This window comes from Musca vetustissima, unplaced genomic scaffold, assembly GCF_032173495.1.
Source record: "Musca vetustissima isolate MV318-11 ecotype Yass unplaced genomic scaffold, APGP_CSIRO_Mvet_v1 utg9639, whole genome shotgun sequence".
NCBI classification, from domain to species: Eukaryota; Metazoa; Arthropoda; class Insecta; order Diptera; family Muscidae; genus Musca; species Musca vetustissima.
The window spans coordinates 75,679-100,940 of NW_026887794.1; the positions used below are offsets into that span (position 1 = coordinate 75,679).

Consider the following 25,262-nt stretch of genomic DNA (forward strand, 5'->3'; position numbering starts at 1 on the left):
CAAAAAAAATATATATATGCACGAATGATGAATATTTTGTTTGACACTCACTCAGCACACACACGCTCACACACTAACTCACAGTCATGCATATAACTCAAATGTGAATATATGCCAGAAATTATTCATAGAATCTACATATCTATTGTGTCGATGGTTAGAAATACGGTATGTGGATGGTATTGGAACTCGACCAGTTTAGTGGCGCTACAACTTTTAGCCACTTTACCAATACTACAACATTTCATTCGTAGAAGCGATATGTAAATATAACAATCATTCACATGATTGGTTTGCCTGACTCTGCTCTGTGCTATGTAGTTGTATGGAAGAGGATTATAAATGCACACACACACACATGCTATACATCATCACAGTGAAGAAGTGTTGTTGTGTTATCCCTGCTGTTAGGCTAGAACATATTGTGACATCTACAATTATAGGGTTGATACAACTTACAATGGATGGTTAGATCTTTGAAGATAATGTTTTTGATAGTTGTGGTTTCAATTACATATGAAAATTTATTTCCACAGGAAAGTGATGAGGAAAGTAGACAAATTCACCTGCCAATGTCAAAGTACAAGGATTAGTTGTATATCCATTAGTAGCTAATTTATGTAATCGGGTACAACAATTAAATTTATGTGTAATATGTCATCTTTGAAGATTTTTTTTTCAAATTACGTTCTTAGACTAACCGAGAAAAATTGGAAAATAAAATCTGCAAAACATTCTAATATTAGTTTGGGGAAAAAGGAAACCATTATTTTTTTTTTTTTGTCAGATGTTTGTACTGATAGATTTCTCGTAAAAAATCGATAAAACAATTTGAGATTTATCTATCCTTGATCTATGTTTGGAAAATATATATTGCAATATAGTGGTATAAGACATGGCGACCGATATTGAGAAAGAAAAGATCCAACATATACTCTCTTATGCTCACTAAAGGGTTGTTGAAGTGTTGGAAAGTTCTACAACCAAAATCTATGCCTTCTGATAAATATTTTTTTATTCCGATAAAGTACCAGGATTGATAAGTGCCAATTTTTTATTGAATTTTAATTTTAAATTAAATGTTAAAACCCGAATCAATTCTCTTCACTATAAACTTCGTTCTACCAGGTTTGAATATTTCGAGTCCTTCGGAATGTCAACAAAATTTTGAGGGAAATTGCGGCCAAACCAACAAAGGACGAACCTTTTTCGGAGGTTATGTCAACACATGGTACGATCAGGAGTGTCGTAATGCTACTGATATGAAAAACGCAGCGTATAGGGCAACCCTGCGGATAGTAGCAACACGTATTGCGATGGAGAACTATCGGGAGAAAAGGAGAGAGGAGAAACGTATTTTCATAAAAAAGAAGAAAGAACAAGAAAAACGTGAGCGTGAGCAAATCGAGATGTACAGGAGTCAGAATGAAGTCCGAAAATTCTACCAATCGAAGGCTTTGGTGCAGGCACATCCTCCTGTAGAGATAAAGAATGAAGCCTGGCGACAGATACAGACAGCGTGCTGAGGATCTGGAAGGAGCGTTTTGAAAAACTTCTGGTATTAAATAGTAGCAGTGAAGTGGATACCCCAGAACCAATAATAGATGACGGTATAGAGTGTATACCACCTAGCCAAGATGAAGTCAGAATAGCAATTAATCGGCTGAAGAATAATAAAGCAGCAGGTGCCGATGGGTTACAAGCCGAACTATTCAAGACTGGTGGTCAGTTGCTGGTAAGGAGCATGCACCAGCAATTTGGCTAGAAAAATGCATGCCCAATGATTGGAACCTCAGCATCCTGTGTCCCGTGCACAAAAAAAGAGACAAGACGATATGTGTCAACTATAGAGTTATAAGTCTTCTTCCCATCGCATATAAAGTGCTATCCAGTGTGCTGTGTGATCGATTGAAGCCAATGATCAATGACATTATTGGATTTTCACTCTTCTGGAAAGTCCGAATCCTGGAAAAAAAACCCACGAAAAACACATCAACACATTCCACCTATTCGTCGACTATAAAGCCGCATTCGACAGCCCTATCCGTTCAGAGGTGTTTAAAGCCATGTCTGCGTCTGGCATTCCTGCAAAATAAATTCGGCTATACAAGATAACTTTAACAGGCACAGGATCAGCAGCTAAAGTCGGAAAGGACCTCTCGGAGCCTTTTAATACAGAACGAGGATTCAAATAAGGTGGTAGTTTGTCGTATGACGCTAAGAAAAAAAATCAAGCTATTCAAAATCATGTTTTTTATTCAAATCAGGGCTCATATAAAGTAGGAACCTTTTCTTTTAGGAACCTTTTCATTTTAAAATGTAAAGGCCTCTAAAGCAGCTGAAATAAAAATACTGTCTTCCCGAGCTCTCAATTTAACATTAACAAAAACATTTGCTTCATTAGATCCGATTTTCCATTTTTAAAATATAAAGCAAATTAACAGAAAATCTCTTGAAAACAAAAATTAAAAATAAATAAGTTAACTTTCCAGTCCAAAGCTTTATCTTACCCGTAACTTATTATCTTTGCTAGTGTGACAAACCTGATTTAACAAACGACGCCATCTTTTGCATTTCGTATACACAACGGATGTCCTTAAAGCCCCTTTTGTAGAATTTAAACAAAACTAAAGCTTCGAAAAAGTTTTCACAATGAATACGCATAAAACAGAAAGAAAAACATAAACAAATACGATAATCAAAACAAAACATAGAAATAAATAACAAGAAAATGAGGAAAGTCACACGATTGAGAGGCCAAGATGAGTTGCCACACAGTATTAGAAAAATTACAAACGCAGGAGATGAAGAAAATGAGAGAGAGAGAGAGAGAGAGAGAGAGAAAGAGAGAGATATTCACGCATTTCACCAAAGAAAACTTGCTCTCTCATGTTTAGTTATTTTCCCTTTTAGTTTTCCCTTTTCTAACTGAAAGTAAAAACAACGAAAGTGAAAAAAGGTATTAAAACTCCAGGAACACGTGGTACAGAGAAAATAAAAAAACGAACCAGAACAAGAAGCGCAATAAACAAACACAGATGGACAAATTCAATGTTGACTGCAAACTGTTAACAACAAACACACCCTTAAAAACTGCCCATCAGCGTCAGCAATAGCAGACCTGGAACAGAAGCAGCGACCGTTGCAGCCCACCTCAACAGAGAAGTCAGCATTGACTAATGAACTTTGGTTGAGGTGCAAAAAGTTAACCTTGTCAAATCCGCTATACGCCTCTGTTTCGTGTCTTTCATTAACTTTGGAATTATTTTTTTCTGATTTTTTATATCAAACAAAACAATAACAAATAACGTGAAACAATAATAATAAACTCATCGTAATATGAAAATAATAATAATAAAGTTTTTTGTTGGAACATAACACAACAAAGAAGACAAGGTTTTTCAAGGATAATAAATGATAAATATTACCATGACCGAAAATGTATTATGCCATTCGTTACACGCAATGTGAAGAATGTGTGAAAAATCATGTCAAATGGAATTTGTTGGAACAAAAAAAATACTTAAATTACAAATGAATGAATTCCTTCAGCTACTCACTAGTGAATTTTGATGGATTTTAAGAGGATTTATTACCTGGAGTCACATTTTAAAATTAATTTAAAATTTGATCCAGGTTGCGTATGATTTATAAGGGCACGTATACGTTACAAAGTACCTCATGGAGTAGCCATGAATTTAAAGCACTCATACGCCGTGTAAATAAAAAAAAAATATTTAAAGGTGGAATTTCAAATGGTCGAAAATTGTTTTCCATATCCCCTAAATCAGACTCCATATCATTTTTTGTGGGGTAGGCTACATGTTGGATAAAAGGTACACATACAATTTTCTTGTCAGAAAATAAAACTAGGTTGCAAAATATGGGAACGATCGAAAAACCTAAAATCCACGTCTTGGAGAGGCTTTGGAAAAATGTTCTTTAAAAAATCCACGCCTTGGAGAGGCTTTGGAAAAATGTTCTTTAAAAAATCCACGCCTTGGAGAGGCGTTGGAAAAATGTTCTTTAAAAAATCCACGCCTTAGAGAGGCTTTGGAAAAATGTTCTTTAAAAAATCCACGCCTTGGAGAGGCTTTGGAAAAATGTTCTTTAAAAAATCCACGCCTTGGAGAGGCTTTGGAAAAATGTTCTTTAAAAAATCCACGCCTTGGAGAGGCGTTGGAAAAATGTTCTTTAAAAAATCCACGCCTTAGAGAGGCTTTGGAAAAATGTTCTTTAAAAAATCCACGCCTTGGAGAGGCTTTGGAAAAATGTTCTTTAAAAAATCCACGCCTTGGAGAGGCTTTGGAAAAATGTTCTTTAAAAAATCCACACCTTGGAGAGTCTCTGGAAAAATGTTCTTTAAAAAATCCACGCCTTGGAGAGGCTTTGGAAAAATGTTCTTTAAAAAATCCACGCCTTGGAGAGGCTTTGGAATAATGTTCTTTAAAAAATCCACACCTTGGAGAGTCTCTGGAAAAATGTTCTTTAAAAAATCCACGCCTTGGAGAGGCTTTGGAAAAATGTTCATTAAAAAATCCACGCCTTGGAGAGGCTCTGGAAAAATGTTCATTAAAAAATCCACGCCTTGGAGAGGCTCTGGAAAAATGTTCATTAAAAAATCCACGCCTTGGATAGGCCTTGGAAAAATATTCATTAAAAAATCCACGCCTTGGATAGGCCTTGAAAAAATATTCATTAAAAGGTCCACGCCTTGGATAGGCCTTGGAAAACTATTCATTAAAAAATCTACGCCTAGGAAAGGCCTTGAAAAAATATTCATTAAAAAATCCACGCCTTGGAAAGGCCTTGAAAAAATATTCTTTAAAAAATCCACGCCTTGGATAGGCCTTGAAAAAATATTCATTAAAAAATCCACGCCTTGGGTAGGCCTTGAAAAAATATTCATTAAAAAATCCACGCCTTGGATAGGCCTTGAAAAAATATTTATTAAAAAATCCACGCCTTGAAAAATATTCATTAAAAAATCCATGCCTTGGATAGGTCTTGAAAAAATATTCATTAAAAAATCCACGCCTTGGATAGGCCTTGAAAAAATATTCATTAAAAAATCCACGCCTTGGATAGGCCTTGGAAAAATATTCATTAAAAGGTCCACGCCTGGGATAGGCCTTGGAAAACTATTCATTAAAAAATCCACGCCTTGGATAGGCCTTGGAAAAATATTCATTAAAAGGTCCACGCCTTGGATAGGCCTTGGAAAACTATTCTTTAAAAAATCCACGCCTTGGATAGGCCTTGAAAAAATATTCATTAAAAAATCCACGCCTTGGAAAGGCCTTGAAAAAATATTCTTTAAAAAATCCACGCCCTGGATAGGCCTTGAAAAAATATTCATTAAAAAATCTACGCCTTGGAAAGGCCTTGAAAAAATAGTCATTAAAAAATCTACGCCTTGGAAAGGCCTTGAAAAAATGTTCATTAAAAAATCTACGCCTTGGAAAGGCCTTGAAAAAATATTCATTAAAAAATCTACGCCTTGAATAGGCCTCGAACAAATATGTTTGAAGAAATCCATGTTTAAATAGGCCTATAAATATTCTCGAAAAATTATTCATTAAAAAAAAACTAATGCCTTGAAAAGTTAATCTGTAATATATCGACGTCTACTTGGCTAAGACAGCCATTGAATAAAAATTCGAAGCTGTGAATGGCTGGTTGTTTAAAAAACGTTTTACAGATTCGTTTCTTCTATTTTTTCCACTCAGAGAAATATTTTTAATAACCCATGTCGAAGTCAGCGATTACAACTATAAACCACGAAAAATTAATAAATGTCCAAATATTCTCTTAGAGAAAGATCCACTAGCTAATAAATGTCAATTAAGTTGTTTTGCTATTAATCGAAATTTTCATTAACTTGTCAATTAAAATAAAATTTCATATTTTTTCACAATTTCCAACATTTAATATTCTCAACATTGTACCTCATCGCTAATAAAATGTCAATCATAATTATGATATATATAAGTTCGTTCGGAAATTTCCCCTCCAACAAATAGGTAATTATAATTATGATGATACAGGTATTCGGTCATTGACTAATTAGCGAATAAATTATGGCCCAAAGCCAGACCAGACAAATAACAGCAAAACATAAAAATGTTGAAGCCAAAACTAAATTGTAAATATAACACATTAGAAATATTTATAGACCAACGGGCGGGCAGACAGGATGCCTGACACACCTAACTACACTACATAGTCATAGTAGTAGTTCCATATGATTCCAATAATCATAATCATAAATATGAACGCCCATTTAATAAGCCATCAACAACGAGAAACAAAAAAAAAAAAATAGTATATCCGGCTTGTCTAAATTGTTCTAGGACAGGAAATAACAGGAAATTAATGTCAGTCCGGGGGTATTAGTGCGGGATTTTATTCCCCCCATTAAATTGTGTGGTTGCCTGGCTGTTTCGAAATGAAATTGACAGCAGCATCCAAAAGTGAAAGATGAATTAGGAACAAAATCCTACACACGTTTTATTTTTCGTTTCTGTGAATGGTAGCCAGCGAGTCGAACAATAAACAGAAAATCACAACTAAGCTCACTTGTCACATTAATAATAATGTTGCAAAAATACGTCGAACACCATGTCCATGGGGGGAAGGTGGGGAGTTGATATAATAAAAAGGTTAGAGGGGGAATGGAAGATAATTGCATATGGTAGTTGGGGTGTCAATTGTGATTCGTCAACACAGCAATTGGCAAATTATCGATTTCATGATAGAGTAGAGGTCATATTTTTACGCTCAAAGGTCTTTGAAATACTGGAATTCGGAGATCAACAAATATTCGAGCAATTAATTAAGAATGAAAAGTTGATTCTCGAATTTTAGATATGTATTTTTCTACAGCTTTGGAGGGTATAAAATCTCCATTATCAGATACTTCCATGTTATCCTAAGGGGAGAAGGGTTTGAAAACACGCCTAAATTAGACTAAAAAATAATTTAAAATATCCACACTTTTTTAAACTTAAAAAATATGTAAAAAATCTACAACTTACTATAAGCTTTAAAAAAAATAAAAGTCTGCCCATCTTATGCTTTGGAAAGAAAATTATTTTAAACCCTTCACGCCATTCTAAGCGTTAAAAATATTTTAAACCAGTAAGGAAAGTTCAAAAGTCGGAAGGGGCCAACATTATGATACCCTTCACCAATTTGGGTACCACTCAGAAATTTATAAAAAATTGAATGTCAATCATGGAGCAAAATATGTAAAAGATCTATAAATAAATGGACGTATTTGAGCAACGGTGGCATCCACCATTTGCTATGCTGCAACACAGTGCGCTATTCAAAATGTTTTCTCGAAACAAAATCCAATACAAACGTTGGCATGCATCAATCTAGAACTAATTCAATACTTTGTGCAAAATTTTTGTCTCAATTGGACAAACATCGATAGTATTGTGCACCATTTACATAAAATCGGAGGAAACTATATATGGAAGCTATATCGAAATCTTAACAGATTAAAAAAAACTTCGCATACATAAATTTCGACCCAATTCAGTACGCAGTGCAAATTTGTCTAAATCGGACAAATATAGGCAGTATGGTGCTCCATGTCTAAATCGGACCAATATAGGCAGTATGGGAGCAATATCTAAATCTGAACCGATTTCAACAAAATTTCGCATACATCAATCTGGGCCTAATTCAATACTCTGTGCAAAATTTTGTCTCAATCGGACAAATATTGGCAGTACATAAAATCGGAGGAAACTATATATGGGAGCTATATCTAATCCGAACCGATTTCAACAAAATTTCGCATACATCAATCTGGTCCTAATTCACTACTCTGTGCAAAATTTTGTCTCAATCGGACAAATATTGGGAGTTTGGTGCACCATTTACATAAAATGGACGAAACTATACATGGGAACTATATCTAATCCGAATCTATTTCAACAAAACGGGGCGTGTATCAATCTGGACCTAATTCTGTACTCTGTACAAAATTTAATCTCAATCGGAAAAATATTGGGAGTTTGGTGCACCATTTACCTAAAATCGGACTATATATGGGATCTATATCTAAATCTGAACCGATTTTCTCCAATTTCAATAGGGCCAATTAAGTGACATATGTCAGATTTCATCCAAATCGGATCATAAAGAGGACCTGTACTTTGTTTACAAAAATACATGGACGAACAGACCGTCGGACATGCGTAAATCGACTCAGAAAGTGATTCTATGCATATTTTCAAAAGGAACCATGGGTCTATATCGATACCTTTTGCTTGTTACAAACATATGAACAAAGACATAATACCCTGTACCACAGTGTGGTGAAGGGTATAAAAATGCACACCTTTCCAAGCTAAAAAATAATTTAAAAAATTCACGTCTTTCTAAGTTTTGAAAAGAAAAAAATAATATAAACCAGTGAGCGGAGCAGTATAGTCGGACGGGGCCGACCATATGATACCCTACACAACTTCCACGAAAAACTAACTTTCTGTGGATCTATATTCTGAGCTTGGGCAATATTTCGCGATATTTGAATGTTCAGTACCGCCTTTCTAATTAATTGTCCAGATTCCAATCTTCCTTGTGTTGTGATCTTCTTATTCCCATTGGAGCCTATAGATCGACTCGAAAAAAAACACAAAAAATTAAGTTTTCGGTCCGATTCATCACAATATAATTATCTGATCGTCAACGAAAATTGTAGGCGTTATCCTTGACTATAACTGGAACTTCATGGAATATTTTAAAGCGATCAGCACTGTATTTCCGCCCTCTAGTGTGGTAAAGAGTTACTAAATAATATCTCAATACATAGGCACCTGTAAATATTTCAGTGTAGCTCCCACATCTGAGTACATACCACCATATAATTGGCATCAATTTAAAGGTCAACCACTGCCTTTGGATATACCAACAACTTTTCGGGTCTATGCCCTTCAGGGGTAATTAGTAATTTTTCACCCAAAAGTCAGGGTACATTTAACCCGCTAATATTGACCGATCCTTATCAAAACATGCATGCTTATTCTTTGGCCCGATCCCCTTCACTATGTAAAAATTCGCGATGTTCGGACCATAATTGCGGCCTCTGGAGCGACCAGAAAAATCGACAAAAATTAAGTATTTAGTTCCTTTTATCCCCTAAATATTAAACGATATTTACCAAAAACAATAGGGGTCTTCACTGGCCAGAATCTATCCTACGTGCAAAATTTCGTGAAGATTGGTCCATAACTGTGGCCTGTATCGTGTTTACATATTATAATGGGCAGACGGACGGACGGACACACATGTCTAGATCGACTCAGCTAGTCGAGATATGACGATCGGTATACTTAAAGGTGGGTCTAGGACCAATATTTCGCGGCGTTACAAACCCTTGGGGCTGCACAAAGCTATAATACCCTGACAACATAGTTGTGTAGGGTATAATAATTTCAAAAATTCACGTATTTCTAAGTTTTGAAAAAAAATAATATAAAAAATCCATGCCTTTCTAAGTTTTGAAAATTTTTTTAGTGTCAAATTAATTTGTGTCATCTGTGGGCCAGGTTGGCGATTATACAATTGCGATTATACAAATCTCGCAGTCTGAATTTACTAGGTTCTACCGCTGAATTTCAACAGATTTAAATAATTTATGCTCGACATATTTCCTTTCCTCTTATCGATTTCCCACATTAAGATTTTCAATTCAATTAAGAGGGGCTTAGCAATAATTTGTACGCCTTAAAGTATACAACATTAATCTTAAACATATTACTCCCAAAAATATACAAAACATGTTTTTCCGCAAAAAGGTCTTTGGGGCAAATTATACGCCTACTTCAATGTGATATTTATGTTGCTTAAAGTACAACCTATTTGTTTTGCAGAATAAAAAAAAACGAAATACAAAATTCGACCCATTAAATAAATTCTACAAAAAAAAAATAAAACTTCGTTGAACTTAAATTAAGTAATAAAAAATATATGTGCAAAGTAAATTTAAGAAAAATATATTTTCAGCCACGCTTTGCTTACCAATTTAATGTGGCATTGCATGTATTCGGGCAATTGCCAGTTGGTTGTTGCTGTTGTTTTTTCAGCATAGCTAAGTTATTGTTCCCTTGCGTTGCGTGGTGGATACGTTTGTTACACGAATACTGGGAATACCGAGGAAGAAGAAGGAGTGGTGGTCGTAGTAGGTGGCCTTGTTATTTTTTTTCGGTGTCAATTCTTTTGTTACACGTAGTTGTTGGTTTTTCTTACTCCACGCCAGTAAACAGGAAACACTCTTTGTATGCTTTTATTCTTCTTCTTCTTTTTTTGGGTTGTAATTTTTTTATTCTATGAAAAAATATTTTTTCAACTTACCTGTAAAAAAATGGAAAAGGAGAAAAAAAATTGTGAGAAACCTGATAAACACTATCACAAATGGTTAGAATAATAATAAAAAATAGTAGTAGTAGCACAAGAAGAAAATATTTAAAAGGCTATAGAATTTCAAATGCTATCATTTTCAGATATGTAATTTTTCAAAAAAAAAAAAATAGAATAACTTGAACTTGATATTTTATGTTTGGGACACTTGTTTTTTCTCTATTCTTTTGTTTTGATTGCAGTTTCGGAAAAGAAGGTTGAATTTTCCAAACTTTTTCTCTTTTCTTCGAAGATATAAACCATAAAATTGAAACCATAAATTGTATAATAAATATTTGATAATAAAAATTTAAATACTTGCGCAATTTAAATATAATCAAAATTCCACATCAATTCGAATATGCCATGTGGGCATTTTCCCATTCTTTAATTTTCAGGATAAATGCGATGAAATAAAATTTATAAAAAAATGTACACCTTGGTAAGCCATGAAATAAACTTATATAAGCATTCTAAGCCTTGTTTGTTTGCGTAATAAAAATTCACTCCTATTATAGGTCCATTATTTCCATTATTGGCCCAGAAAAAAATAATTTTAAATCTCCACGCCTATTATAGGTTTTGAAAAAAAATATTTTATATCTCCATGCCTATTATAGTTCTTGGAAAATGGTCTTGAAAAAAATGATTTAAAAAATCCACGCCTATTTTAATAAAAACCAGTAAGGAAAGTAGTAAAGTCGGACGGGGCCGACTATATGATACCCTTCACCACTATGGGTATATTAAACAGGACTATAACATAAAATTGGATGAAAAAAAATGTGATATTTATCTAAATGTGAATCTACCTAGATCAATCCATAAAGTATGTAAATCGACTTCAAACAAATATAAATAGGTCATCCGTTGGGTTATGTCTGTACTTCTAGAAAACGCAACTACGTAATTCTATGCTTAATTTTGTAAGTTGTGCAATATTTGATGTCAATCTGACTACATGAGGAGTTTGATGCCCAATTTACTTGAAATCGGGCGAAAATATATATGGAAGCTCTATCCAAATATTAAGCGATTTCAAACAAACATGTCACAGGTTAGGTTATAGTAATTTCAGAACGTTTTGTACCGATTTTCACGAAACTTGGAAGACATCACTCTAGGCTCAATTCAGTACGTTATGCCAAATTTCGTGCAAATCGAAATATATATAGGGACTTTGGTGCACCATTTACCTTAAATCGGACGAAAATATATATGGGAGCTATATCTAATTCTGGACCGATTTTCTTGAAACTCGGCACACATCGTTCTGCACCTAATTCGGTACTCTGTGCCAAATTTCATGCAAATCGAAAGATATAGAGAGACTTTGGTGCCCCATTTACCTTAAATCGGACGAAAATATATATGGGAGCTATATCTAAACCTGACCCGATTGTTCCCATTTTCAATAGGGTTCGTCCATGGGCCAAATAAGTGACTTGTGCCAAATTTCATCCAAATCCGATCATAAATGCGACCTGCACTTTGTTTACAATTTAACATCTACAGACGGACGGACGGACGAACGGACATGCATAAATCGACTCAGAAAGTGATTGTATGCATATTCTCAAAAGGAACCATGTGTCTATCTCGTTTCCTTTTGCCTGTTACAAACATATGCACAAAGACATAATACCCTGTACCACAGTGTGGTGAAGGGTATAAAAATGTACACCTTGGTAAGCCATGAAATGAAATTATTTAAACAATCTAAGCCTTGTTTGTATAATCAAAATCCACCCCTATTATGGGGTCCAGCTTTTTTTTTATATCCACGACTATTATTGGTCCAGAAAAAATAATTTTAAATCTCCACGCCTATTATAGGTTTTAAAAAAATTATTTTAAATCTCCAAATCTCTATAGGTCTTGAAAAAATGGTATAAAAATCCACGCCTATTATAGGTCTTGAAAAAATGATATAAAAAATCCACGCCTATTACATATAGGCCTTGAAAAAATCCACGCCCATAGGTCTTGAAAAAATGATTTAAAAAATCCACGCCTATTACATATAGGCCTTGAAAAAATCCACGCCCATAGGTCTTGAAAAAATGATTTAAAAAATCCACGCCTATTATAGGTCTTGAAAAAAGTTATTTAAAAAATCCACGCATATTATCGGTCTTGAAAATATTTTGTTTTTGCAAAATAGTCAGGCTGAATCCCAGTTTGTTGTTTTTATAAAAAAAACAACAATTTATTAGTAGGGAATGTATGGCATTGCCCGCCGAGGGTTAAGGCAGGGAAGACTATAGTTTCGGATCTCGCCACTGAACTCCATCAGTTCCCTTAGTTTTTTGTTGGGATATTCTCCCCAGAAGCTATTCATTGTTTCTTTACAAAAAACCTTTCACACCCAAATGTCTCTTGCGACAATTCGAAGTTCTTACGTTAACAGCGATACGACCCCAATGAGAAGTTCGTTTCGTTGGCGCCTGACTTCGTGGTCAACAAGGCGTTTGCAGACAACTACAATACATTTCCCAAAATACAAATGGTATCCCAAATAACCCGCCAACACTACTGAAGGTCTTGAAAAAAATTATTTAAAAAGCCCAGGCCTATTACAGGTTTTTGATAAAAAAAAATTATTTAAAAAATCCACGCCTATTACAGGCTTTTGATAAAAACAATTATTTAAACCAGTGAGCGGAGCAGTATACACAATATACCCTACACAACTTCCACGAAAACCTACTTTCTGTGGTTCTATATTCTGAGCATGGACAATATTTCGCGATATTTACACCCTTCTGACCGACTAGAGGTCAACTTGTCGAGATTCCCTTCACCGTGGCTTGTGTTGTGATGTTCGGCTTATAATTGTGGGCTATATAACGATTCGGAAAAAACACAAAAAAAATTAAGTTTTCGGTCCACTTGATCCCAATATTATTATCAGATCATCATTGAAAATGATAGGCGTAGTCCTTGACCAAACCTGTAAACTTACGGAACATTTCAAAACGATCAGCGATATATTTTCGCCCTCTAGTGTGGTAATGGGTTACTAGATAATATATTAATGCGTAAGCACCTGTAGATATTTATATAATTGGTATCAATTTAAAGATCAACCACTCCTCTTGGATGTACTATCAATTTCTCGGGTCTATGTCCTTCATGGGTAAATCTATACGCTATAGAATCCAAATTTTGTTATTTTCCACACAAAAGTCAGGGTCCATTTGACCCGCTAAATGTTGACCGATCTTTTTCAAAACAGGCATGCTTATTATTCGGTTCGATTCCCTTCTCCATGTAAAATTTCACGATGTGCGGACCATAATTGCAGCCTCTGGAGCTATCAGAAAAACCGACAAAAATTAAGTATTTGATCCATTTCATCCCCTAAATATTATCCGATCTTTATCAAAAACAATAGGGGTCTTCATTGGCCAGAAGCCATCCTACATGCAAAATTTCGTGAAGATTGGTCCATAATGGACATACGGACGGACACGCATGTCTAGATTGCCTCAGCTAGTCGAGATATGAAGATCGGTATACTTAAAGGTGGGTCTAGGAACAATATTTCGCGGCGTTACAAACTCTTGGGGCTGCACAAAGCTATAATACCCTGACAACATAGTTGTGTGGGGTATAAAACCCTCGCCTATTATAGGTTTTTGAAAAAAATATTAAAAACTCCTGTTATAGGTCTCGAAAAAAATTATTTAAAACATTCACAACTTGCTTAAACTTGCAATAAAATTCTTTAAAGATCCACGGCTTGCTAAGCTTTAAAAAAGTATTTAAAAATCTACACCTTGATAATCCTCGAAAAAGTTTAACTACATTCAACATGATTGATAGCTCCGGTAAAAGCCTTCAAGAATTAATTTCAACTTCGTTACACTTCAACTTTGCTTGTCGGAAATTCTATACAAAATTTGCAATAAATGCCTAAACCAATTTCAATCGCATTAGAACCTGTTGAATATGTAAATTAAGCTGAAGGAAAAACAACAACAAAAAAACGTCGACAAGTTAAGACAAATCGTTTTGCCACTGCCACGGTACTAAGTTAAAGTTCATGAAAAACAATTCAAAATGGTGTTGGTTGTTTTCCGTGTTGCGATTTAACGGATTTGATAAGGGGAACCGAATGGCACGCGATATTCAGTAGTAGGCGAATGTAATAGTAGTAGTTTGAACTAGAAAAATACAATAATTTCATTTTATTGCTGTAAAATGCGGTACTGCGGAAAATGAATAGCCTTAGAGCCGATGAGGATAATTGTAAAAAAGGGGAGGCATTAACAGGAAAAGTTGAAGTGGCTTAAGGCAGGCATTGCTGTAAAAATACGGAAATATGTTGAAAACGTCGTTATACAGCAAATTAAAAATGTTGTGGCACTTTTTAGAGGGGTAAGGGGAGGGTGAAATAATTTACGTTTGAAAAAATAATTGAAGGATATATTCTAAAGCATTCATATATAAAAAATATATAAAAAAGCATTCAAGGACATATTCAATTATTATTTAAGGCTTGAAAAATACTTACTTTTATCAAGGGAAAAACTAAAAGGAAAAAGTCGTCCCCACAAAAAAACCAACTCTTCCTGATTACAACCAATCCCCCTCTATAGCTACAATTTTTCAGGTTCCCATTGACTTTTCCTCCAACATCACCCCCAAGTTATTCAACGATTCTTCTCTTTTCTCCCGAGACCCAATCAACCAAGTTAAACTAAAAAAAATTCTAGAAGTGTTTCCCCCATATGACTTGTTTTCATAATCATTCAATTAACATTAAATATAACCCCATGGATTTTCTCAAAACAAATCGAACATCAAACAAAAGATTATAAGAGAGAGAAAAAAAAACACAAAAACAACAAAACATTTGCAAGGATTCCCCCTTCAGTAAATGAATATGTGTTGGCTTGCTTTAAGCTGACATGATGATGATGATGATCCTTTTCCCAGTTTATGTTAAAACAAACAAGAACAACAGAAAAACTCGGGAGAAGGGAAAGACAACCTAAAAGGGGGAAATGAAGCAACTAACGTTGATATGAAATATGATTAGATTTACTTAACAGTTATACATTTGCCAAAGAACCCCACCGAATGGAAGGAGGAACCGAGACTTACTAGCAGACTAGGGAAGGATATTAGGTTGAATAAAAAATATATTTATTTAAAAATACACGCTTTGGTCATTGCTTGAAAAAATGTATTTTATAATTCACTCGTATTGAGGGCTTAAAAATGTTATTTAAAAACTCCACGCCTATTGAAGGACTTGTAATACTGTATTTAAAAACTCCACATCTATTGGAAGGTTTGGAAATAATTTTTTAAAAAATCCACGACTATTGGAGAACTTGAAAATATGATTTTAAAAATTCACGCCTATTGAAGGGCCTGAAAAAAAATTATTTAAAACGAGCATATAACCGCAACTTCATTAACGAATGTGGGAAGTATTTAAAACCCAATACCATTAACATTACTAACACTTTTGGAATCATTTAATACCTATGTTCTCTTATAGTACTTTTTCCAAAACTACCTACATATCTCAACCCTACACACCAATTCTGACCGCAAAATAAATTTAGCTCTATACAAAATGTTTTGTCATTTTTACCCTTTGTACTCGTGTAAAATTTCCAGATTCCAAATATAGCTTCACCCAAATACAAATTAAGTACCAGTTAGTAAACGTTAACATAAATTGACACAACTTCCTATAAAAATCATCCAATGGAAATCTTATTACTCACTTTCAGGATTCCAGTTTTATCGGTTAGCTTTTAATCCAAACTGTACCAAATTTAGTGTCATTTAGTACACATTATTAGACATTTCCAAAGCTTCCAACAATGCCCAATCCTACACCCCAACAGTAATCCTAACATCAAATTTCAAGATTCTAGCTCTATCGGTTCACTCAAATCCACATTTGGTACTATTTTGTACACATTAGTACAAATTTCCAAAACATCCTACATAGACCAATCCTACACCCCAACTGTAACCCTAAATCCAAATTTCAGGATTCCAGCTGTATTTGTTCACCCAAAATTTAAATTGTACAAAATTTAGTACACATTAGTACGAACATCCTACAAAGTTCAATCCTACATTCCAACAGTGATCCTACCATCAAATTTCATGATACCAGTTCTATTGGTTCACTCCAAATTTCAGGATTCCAGCTGTATTGGTTCACCAAAAATTTCATTTGTACCAAATTTAGTACACATTAGCACGAATTTCCAAAGCATTCTACATAGCTCAATACTACATACCAACAAAGATCGTAACTTCAAATTGCAGGAGTCCAGCTCTATCAGTTCACACAAAATTCAAATTGTACCAAATTTAGTACAATTTTGTACCCATAAGTATGAATTTCCAAAACTACATCCATACCCCAATCATACTCTCTAACAGTAACATTATTTCCAAATTTCAAGGTTTCCAGCTCAATTGGTTCACATAAAAGTTAAATTGTACCAAATTTAGTACACATTAGAGCGAATTTCCAAAACTTTCCACAAAGCCCAATCCTACACCTCAAAAGTGATCCGAACGTCAAATTTTTTTTTAATTCCAGGTCAATCAGTTCACTCAAACCCGCATTTGGTACCATTTAGTACCAAGTTCTAAAACTTCACAGCATCGATTCACCCAAAATTTAAATTGTACAATAGTACACATTAGTACGAATTTTCAAAATTCTCTACATACCATAATCCTACACCCCAACAGTGATCCTGACGCCAAATTGCATTGTTCCAGCTCTATCTGTTTACCCAAAACCAAATTGTACCAATTATAGTACGATTTAGTACTTTTCGTACACGTAAGTAAAAAAATTCCAAAACTATGTATATATATCCCAATCCTACACTTCGACGGTAATGTTAATTAAAATTTTCAGGATTCCAACTCGATATGTACCTCCAAATTAAATTTGTACCGAATATAGTACCATATAGTACTTTTCGTATAGTACACGCTTCCAAAGCCTTATATCGACCTGCTTCTCAACCTTAATTTGCATTCCAAATTTCAGTTTTTAGCTCTATCCTTTCACATGCTACGAAATTGTACCAAATTTAGTACATTTTAGTACTTTTTGTATACTTATAATTCGAATGTCCAAAAAACCCTTTGCTATATCTATTCTACACTCCATCAGTGACCCTCATTTAAAATTTAAGAGTTCTAGCTATACCGGTTCGCCAAATACAAATAGTATCACATTTAGTACTTTTAGTACCGTTCTAGTACGAATTTTCTAAAACCCAGCCTCTGTCACCTTTGGACCAAGAATGATTTAAAAAATCCACGCTCTTAAGGTATTATATATATAATTTATACAAGACTTTTAGTTTTTTTAAGCTTTTTTATATGAAATGATTAATTTTAGGAATTCACAATGTTTTCCATTAAAAATTCCTTAACATTTCAATCCGAACGTCTTGGCTGCATGAAATGTAATGTATAGACAACTTCCTGTTTTTTAAGAAACATCTTAAAATCCTTTCTAAGAAGCATTTCAAAATACACACTGAATATTTATTCACCCTTTGTTTGTCATCCACCTCCACCCCTAGTTTGTAAACACTAGCAATAACAAATATAATTTGGATTAATAAATATTCTTGGCAAACATCAGACACAGAAAAGACGCCATTGAATCCTCCCTACCATCAAGACAAGGATATATTGTGGGGTTCTTAAAATAACTCAAAGAATCACACACATATAATATACAAGAGGGAGGTGTCTCTGTGTGTGTGATATGTCAATTTATTCTTAACATATTTTTGTTTACATTACAAATGGCATGAAGGGTGCCGTTTTTTGTCTTTCCGACAACAATCAGCAATTGAAACCTCAGCATCAAAATATCAATAACAATTTGTTGGAAATGGAAGAATCCTGCAATCCTTTCTTCCTTCCAAGAACGAAAGAGACACTAAAGGACAAACCAACCAGCCAGTCAGCCATTGAAGTTAAGCAGCGCCAGCATCAACAAGTATGCAATTAACAACATTGTAATTTGCAAATCCTTTAACACAAACCACCATATGTGGTGTGGGGTGGGAAGGAGGTTGGTATGTAGCTTAACAGTTGTATTTCTTCGCCTTACTTCCTGCGGCAATGCGAATATCGTACTCCACACACAAAAAACGTACCCCTCAAGAACAAAATGAATGTATTTTCCGCTGTAGGGAATGTGAAGATTGTCCTTGACCGACTTAAAGTGTTTTGTCGAGCACTTCTGTTCTGTTTTTTTCACCACTCGATGGGAATGCGGCAGCGGTTCGGCATACATTTGCATTTGCTAGAAGAAAAATAAATAAAGCAGGCTAAGGCGAAAAAAACGAAAACTGCAGCATAATATAAAATACATAGATGAAAATGAGGATATATTTGTATCAAGACGATATGAAAGATGAAAGGAAAACAAATGTGCCCTTAGACCATTAAAGATCCTTCAAGTCACAAAAGGCTGGATGGTGTGGCGTAAAGGGATAGATGCGGAGTTTTTGAGATGTAGTTTGAAAATATTAAAGACATCAAACAAAATAGAATTACAATAGATTATATTTACACAGAGGACTTTAAATATTTACTGGCTGACAAAGGCTTTCTTCCTTATTTACATCCACAGAGGATCTTAAATATTTCCTGTCTATAGTAGACCTTAAAAAGTATTGCGCCTTTGGAAGATCTTAAAAAATATTTGTCAATCGAATACCTAAAGGTCATCTTACAAAGATGGTCTGCTATCCGAAAGGAAATCAAAATAATAAAAAAACTGAAAACATAGTATGGAGGGTATATTAATTTTGTCATTCCGTTTGTAACTCATCGAAATATTCATTTCCGACCCTATTACGTATATATATTCTTGATCAGGGTAAAAGACGATCTAGCCATGTCCGTCCGTCCGTCTGTTGTAATCACGCTATCTTCCGAAGGAATTGAGATAACGTGCTGAAATTTTGCACAGGTTTGTCTTTTGTCTGCAGGCAGGTCAAGTTCGAAGATGGGATATGTCGGTCCACGTTTAGGCATAGTTCCCATATAACAGTAACTCCCAATTTTCGGTATTTTGGGGTTCTTGAGCGCGTTTTTCATCCGAATACGCTGACATTTTGTGCATTGGGTTCTTATTGGATATTTAATGTCTCCACTAAAAATTATAAATATAGGTCCACTTTTTCTGATAGCCCCCATATAACGGTACCTCCTAATTTTCAGTATTTTGACGGTTTTGATCGTACTTTTCCACCGCATTGGCTGTAATTAAGTATTTTGAGTTCTTAATAGGTACAAAATCTCTCCAGAAAAAATTATAAATATAGGTCAATTTTTTCGGATAGCCCCCATATATGGGTACCCCCAATTTTCTGTATTTTTGGGTTCTTGAGCGCGTTTTTCAACCGAATTCACTGAAATTTGGTACATTGGGTTCCTATTGGGTACTAAATGTCCCCACAAAAAATTATAAATATATGTCCACTTTTTCTGGTAGCCCCCATATAACGGTACCTCCTAATTTTCAGTATTTTGGGGGTCTTGAGCGCATTTTTCAACCGAATTCGCTGCAATTTGGTATTTTGTAGTCGTATATGGTAACAAATCTCTCCACCAAAAATTATTAGTATTCGCCCACTTTTTGGGGTAGTCCCCATATAACCCCATTTTTAAATATTAAAATCGTTATCTGATTTGTTCGGTGTTTTGGTTTTGGTTCTAAGACTCTGTTGTAATCTTTTCACCTGCGGAGGATATCGAGATAAAAAACTAGAACGTAAGGTTCGATAAAGAACTATATATATATGAACTATAACCCGCATTTAGACCTAGCCCCTGTGCGGGAGGTGCCAGAAGGAGTGAACCGATGTTTCCAATCTTCGAAATTGAACTAAGTTTGGGAGAAATAGTAAGATGGATGAAAATCTAAATTTTCTGAAACGGATTTTGTCCAAAGAAAGATGGGGTCTAAAACAAATATATTTCGACGAGGCACATTTTCACCGTGTCAAAGTGTATACACCCTCATTAGCCATATGGCTGAGGGTATAATTATGCATTTATATTATGGTTTACATAATCGGTTTGTAGAAATGTCGGTATAGGTCCACTTTTTGGTATTGTCCCTATATTTGCATTTCAAGTACCTGTTAGTATATCTATGGTGGAGGGTATCCAAAGTTCGGCCCGGCCGAACTTAACGCTTTTTCACTTGTTTCAATTTGTTAGAGGAAAAAACTCAAAAATCTTTCTATATAAAATAATTAACGTACTAGAATGTTTAATTATTATCTCTTAAATTCATTTTTCACATCACAACAAATAAAATGATGAAAATATTTAGGAATATGTACTAACCCATTATAAATGAAATGACAATTACCAAGCATTTTTTAATGAGGCAATGAAATATTCAGCAATCTTCTATACATTTTATTTTATTTTTTTTATTTTTTTAATCAAATATTCTAATTTGTTTAGCACAGAACAGTGTTGAATACAAAATATCCAATAAATATCACATAAATCAAAAGCTAATAAATGTTTAAAACGAATCATCACATATATAGTCTAAGATAGTAGACTAGATATGTGTATATATATATATACAGTAGTGTACATAAAAATAGCTTCACCTGCTCTCCACAATATTCGTCAATTCTAAATCTCTTATACCTAAAAAAATAACAGATATGTAATGCAGCCACATTTTATAAATGTCTTGTCATTTCAAAGATGTTAAATGGAGTTGAATCTATTTTTGGGCAGCACTGTATATGACGTTGTTATGCTAAAACAATATATACAACATTTCTAAGGTAATTAAATTGGTTTGTTTATTTGTGCGGTCTTTCAGATTTCCAAAGAAATTTCAAAACAACGCACTTTGTTCAATAATTTATAATCCATTTTATTGGCATACATTTTAGATATACAGTGGGTCCAAAACAAAAAATAACCACTTTTTTGGTAAATGATTTAAAACAGTTTTATGGTCAATTGTTAGCTCCTGGGGGATGTTACGACTCCTAACAGTCAATACAGCCATCTGCCGAACAAATATTCTTAAGCTCCACTCACAGGCGTGGCTACATTCACAAATCTTTCTTAAGCCCCGTCCATATTAATGGTTTTATTCTCGAATCTTTTTAAGCTCCGCCGTGGTTTAATTCTCGAATATTTTAAACTCCGACCATAGGCGTGGCTTAATTCACAAATATTAATTAAGCTCCACCCATAGGCGTGTCTAGATTCAAATTTTTATACCCTACACAATTATGTTGTCAGGGTATTATAGCTTTGTGCAGCCCCAAAAGTTTGTAACGCCGCGAAATATTGGTCCTAGACCCACCTTTAAGTATACCGATCGTCATATCTCGACTAGCTGAGTCGATCTAGACATGTGTGTCCGTCCGTCTGTCCATTACAATTTGTAAACATTATACAGGTCACAGTTAAGGACCAATCTTAACGAAATTTTGCATGTAGGATGGGTTCGGCCCAATGAAGACCCCTATTATTTTAATATTTAGGGGATGAAATGCACCAAAAACTTTATTTTTGTCGGGTTTTCTAGTCGCTCCACAGACCGCAATTATGATCAAACACCGCGAATTTTTGCATGGGGAAAGGGATCGGGCCAAAGAAAAAGCATGCCTGTTTTGATGAAGATCGGTCAATATTTAGCGGGTCAAATGGACCCTAACTTTTGTGTGAAAAATTACAAAATTTGTATTCTATAGCGTATATATTTACCGCTGAAGGGCATAGTCCCGAGAAGTTGATAGTATATCCAAGAGGAGTGGTTGACATTTAAATTGATACCAATTATATTGTCGTAGGTACTCGGATGCGGGAGTTACACTTAAATATTTACAGGTGCTTACGTATTCATATGTTATTTAGTAACCTATTACCACACTGGAGGGCGGAAATATAGCGCTTATCGCTTTGAAATGTTCCATGAGGTTCCAGTTATGGTCAAGGACAAGGACAAAAATGTTAGGAGATGATCAGATAATATTTTTTGGATGAAATGGACCGAAAACTTAATTATTTGTACTTTTCGAGTCGAAAGCCGAACATCACAACACAACCCACGGTGAAGGGAATCTGGACAAGTAATTGGAGGTGCTGTACTGATTATTAGTAACATTTTCTGATCTCTAGCCAGTCAAAAGTGTGAAAATATCGCGAAATATTGCCAATCTCAGAATATAGAACCACAGAATGTTAGATGTTCATGGAAGTTGTGTAGGGTATCGTATGGTCGGCCCCGTCCGACTATACTGCTCCGCTCACTGGTTTATAATGATATCGTAAGATGTCTCGATAGGAAAGAGGACCTCTAATTACAAGGTGGAGGATTAAAAAAAAAAAGATTTTTAAAGGTCCCAATAGGCGTGGAGTTCTTAAATATAATAAGGTCCCGACATGTTTTCCAGGCTCGGGATAAAGTCCAGTAGTATTTGTTATCATATGGTCGACCCAGATCCGCTCACCTGTTTAAAAATATATTTTTTCAAATGCCACAAAATAAGTGAATTTTTAGAATTTATTTTCTCTAATGCCATTGAATTAATAAAATCAAGAACCAAAAAAGCTTGGATTAAAAAAAATCAAAAACAAAGTTATTTATCGGTGTTTAAAAATATATTTTTAATGCGTACATTTTTCAAAAATAATTTCCCGAGTACCAACGATTTTTTATAAAAAAAAAACACGGATATTTTCTATTCCAAAAAACTATTCGCTCTAAATTGTTTATGCCCCATTAAAAATCTGTTTAATTTCCAACTGAATACGCAACATTTCCAAAATGCCAAAAATAATAAAAATCCATATGGAAAATGTAATGCCAAAATAAAACAAATTTTTATTTATTACACACTGGTCGTTAAAAACCCCCCAAACATCATGTTTATTGGCAAAATATTTTGAGGTATTCTTGTTTTCATCCGGCTTACCTTTCATCCAAACGCATACTGCTGCGACTTATGTCACTCCATGCGGACATGGAACGCGGTCGCTGGAAAAACAATTTCGAACTGCGTCTGGGCTGTGGCGGCAGCTGTTGCGGTGGATAGCCGGCCGAATCGTTGAGATCTTCATTGAAGTTGACATTGCGGGCACGGGCACTAGACGATGCCACCGATGGCATCGAATAGCTGGTATGATTATCATCAGACATTCCAAGGGCTGTGTAGCTGACTTGAAAGTTTTGGGTCATGGCGCGTTTGGAATCGCGTTTATGAATCGGATTTTTTTGTTTTTCTTATGGGGGAAAATTTTTAATAATTTTTGTTGTTTATTTATATTAAATTTTTTATATATTTTTAAGTTTTTTTAAATATTTTTACACTAGATTTTATTATGATTTTTTAATTTTTATTTTTTATATTTTTAATTTTTTTATTATTTCGAATTTGTTAAGATTTAATTTTTTTCCAATTATTATTTTTTTTTTTTTTTAATTTTTCGCACACTCAACTCGCACTGACATTCATTTGGACGTCCACATTGCTGGCCACCAACTAAAACATTGTAATTTATTAAACGGCCCGACTTTCATATTTCGGTTTCGGAAAACTCAAAAGCCATAAAGTGCGGACGACGACGTACCATCACTGCCACATATTTTCTTTTCATGCTGATTCACTTGGCCACCTAACTTATTTGCTTGCCTGCTTCTGTTGTTGTTATTTTATTCTTCTTTTTTATTTTATTTAATCATATGTGTATATTTTCTTTGCGTTGTGTTCATTGGTGTTGTTGTTGTTTCTGGATTCTATTGCTCTTGTGGGAAAATTCTTGTTGTTGTTGTTGTTTTTCTTGGCTAAATGCTTTTTGGAGATAAAATATTTGGCAATTTGTTTTGGCCTATTATTAGACGATTATTAAACATTAAAACAAAAGACGGAGCAGAATGAATGAATTACTTCGAAAACAAACAAACAAATAAACCAAAGAAATATAAAAAACAACAAAAAACGACAACAACAAATGGTCAAATGTCTCAAATGTTGTTAATCTTTATTAGCCATCCTTTTTGGCCAGCAGGTTTATTAGCCCGTGCGCTGATCGTTCGGTTGTCTTTGTTATGTTCGCAATTTATGGCTGGGCCGAAGCGTATCTTCCAAGATGCTGGCCGCTGTTTGCTTGACGTTTCAGTGTCAACTAAAACAAATTAAAAAAAGCAAAGCAACAAAAAAACAAAACACCAGCAAGCATCTAAATTGTGAACTAAATAAAAATGTTTATATGTACAGCAGCACATCTATAGAAGATAGAGGGTGAATATGAAATATGTATGTACGCTTGTGTGTCTTCGGTTGTATTTCATTAATTTTTTGCTTGTTCTTCTTCCATCCAAATCATTTCTAGTCATGTGCATCTATTTGATGAATAACATTTCTTCTAGTAGTTGTTTTTCTTGTTTCTGTTTGTTTTTTTTTTTTTTGCTTCTCCTCGCCAGCCAATTTGTTTTTCATTAACTCTGGGCGAGTGTCGCCCAAATGTGTTCACACACACACACGCAACCCCCCTTGGAACTACTGAATATTTGTATATTCTAATATTTACTATTCACACACACACAAACATACACGAGAGCTGTAGTACGAGCAAAGCGTCCAAAGGTCCAGGCCTGTTTGTGTGACAGCTTGTTTTGTATGACAGCTACATCTCAAATTAACACTCGGAAACTACACCAGGCAACAAAATAAAAATCAGTGAGCGGAGCAGTATAGTCGGACGAAATTCCACGAAAATCTAACTTTGTGTGGTTCTACATTCTAGGCTTGCGTAATATTTCGCGATATTTT

The 25,262-nt window shown here is 34.6% G+C and overlaps 1 protein-coding gene across 1 annotated transcript; it reads right to left on the bottom strand.

Annotated features, from left to right (window-relative positions):
- Positions 1–23,401: 23,401 nt before the first annotated feature.
- LOC133335507 (uncharacterized) lies at positions 23,402–23,706 on the bottom strand. The gene has a single exon (XM_061543783.1). The coding sequence runs from the start codon at positions 23,666–23,668 to the stop codon at positions 23,402–23,404; it is 267 nt and encodes an 88-aa protein (XP_061399767.1). The 5' UTR covers positions 23,669–23,706.
- Positions 23,707–25,262: the final 1,556 nt, after the last annotated feature.